The 1,487-nt window shown below is 41.6% G+C and overlaps 1 protein-coding gene across 1 annotated transcript; it reads right to left on the reverse strand.

Moving 5' to 3' along the window:
• Window positions 1–243: 243 nt before the first annotated feature.
• LOC129339464 (vomeronasal type-2 receptor 26-like) lies at window positions 244–1,140 on the reverse strand. Its single transcript, XM_054994045.1, has one exon. The coding sequence runs from the start codon at window positions 1,138–1,140 to the stop codon at window positions 244–246; it is 897 nt and encodes a 298-aa protein (XP_054850020.1).
• Between the last annotated feature and the right edge of the window lie 347 nt (window positions 1,141–1,487).

Genomic DNA, 1,487 nt, shown 5'->3' on the forward strand with positions numbered 1-1,487 from the left:
TTCCCATGAAACCTTCCAAGAAGTATATTATACAAAGAAAAAAAATCAAACCCATTTTAAGCTTCATCAGGGGAAAACTTTTCTTTTCATTAAGACTATACCCTTAAAACAGGCTTTTGTTCTCCTTTCCTAAACATGTACTGCCATCAAGATACTGAAGCAAGATTAAGACTGGTGATAGCACTGACACATTTGCAATTTTAGTCCAAATGTAGGTTTAATGAGTGCAGTTGCCTGAGATTTTCACACTTTCCTCATTATTGGCTTCCTCCTGTTCAGGTCTGGCCTCAGCAAAATGATGTAGCATTTAGGAGAAAAGATGCAACCCAGTAAGCCAGCACTGGAAGCCAAGATGGAAAAGATCTCCACAGCCACCATGGATTTCCCTTTGGAGCTCAAGTAAGTTGGAACAAAGGAAAACCAAACACTACAAAAGACCAACATGCTGAACGTGATAAATTTGGCTTCATTGAAACTGTCAGGTAACTTCCTGGCTAGGAATGCCACAATGAAAATCACAATGGCCAGAAAGCCCAGATAGCCAAAGACTGAGTAAAACATGATAGTTGAGCCCTCGTTACATTCCAGTATGATTGTCCCTGGCACTGAGTGCATATCCTGATCTGGAAATGGAGGGGAAGTACTTAGCCAAAGAGTACAAATCAGTATTTGAATAAAGGAGCCAGAAAGAACAATAGAATGTGTTGTTTTTTTGCCTACCCATTTTCTCATCCTGGATCCTGGTTTGGTGGCCATGAAGGCCAGAACCACAGTGATGGTTTTGGCCAACAAACTGGAAAGGGCCACACAAAAGATGAAGCCAAAAGTAGTTTGGCGGAAAAGGCAAGTCACTTTTGAAGGCTGTCCAATGAAGAGCAAGGAGCTGAGGAAGCAAAAAAGAAGGGAGATGAGGAAAATGTAGGTGTGGTTTTGGTTGTTGGCTTTGACAATGGGGGTATCCCAGTATTTGATGAAGGTTCCAAGCACCAAAGCTGTGATCAGAGAGAAAGATATAGCCAGCAAAGCTAATATGATCCCTAAAGTCTCTTTATAGGAGAGGTAGCTTCTGACTTTGGGAATGCATTGATTCTGGTCTTTGCTGGGATAGAGATCATCTGGACATTTGACACAGGCTTCCATGTCTGTAAAAAAAAAGAAAGTATTTCAAAGTGTAAACAATATCTCAGACATAAATGCTAGGAAGAATTCCCCTTACATTTTCTTTCTGCATAGTACACGTATGGTTATGAGTTTAGCTGATAGTATAGCTAGCTGTGTTGGAGGTTGGCCAGTCAGACAGCCTGTCAAGCACCCAATACAGAGACTGAAACACTCTCTTGTTATCTCTTCTTCCATTTCCACAACTCTAAGGACATTTCAGAGAGGGCTTGGGTTGTATCTCTCTTTCATCCAGAACATCCTCTGGGAAAGGTAACTAGAAGTGGTGGACTGGGGGACACTGAGAAAGGAAGTCTTTCATTCTACCC

This window comes from Eublepharis macularius, chromosome 12 (genome assembly GCF_028583425.1).
Source record: "Eublepharis macularius isolate TG4126 chromosome 12, MPM_Emac_v1.0, whole genome shotgun sequence".
NCBI lineage: Eukaryota > Metazoa > Chordata > Lepidosauria > Squamata > Eublepharidae > Eublepharis > Eublepharis macularius.

Excerpts from the sequence above, each read along its gene's own strand:
- LOC129339464 (XM_054994045.1), bottom strand. The coding sequence starts at position 1,140 with ATGGAAGCCTGTGTCAAATGTCCAGATGATCTCTATCCCAGCAAAGAC.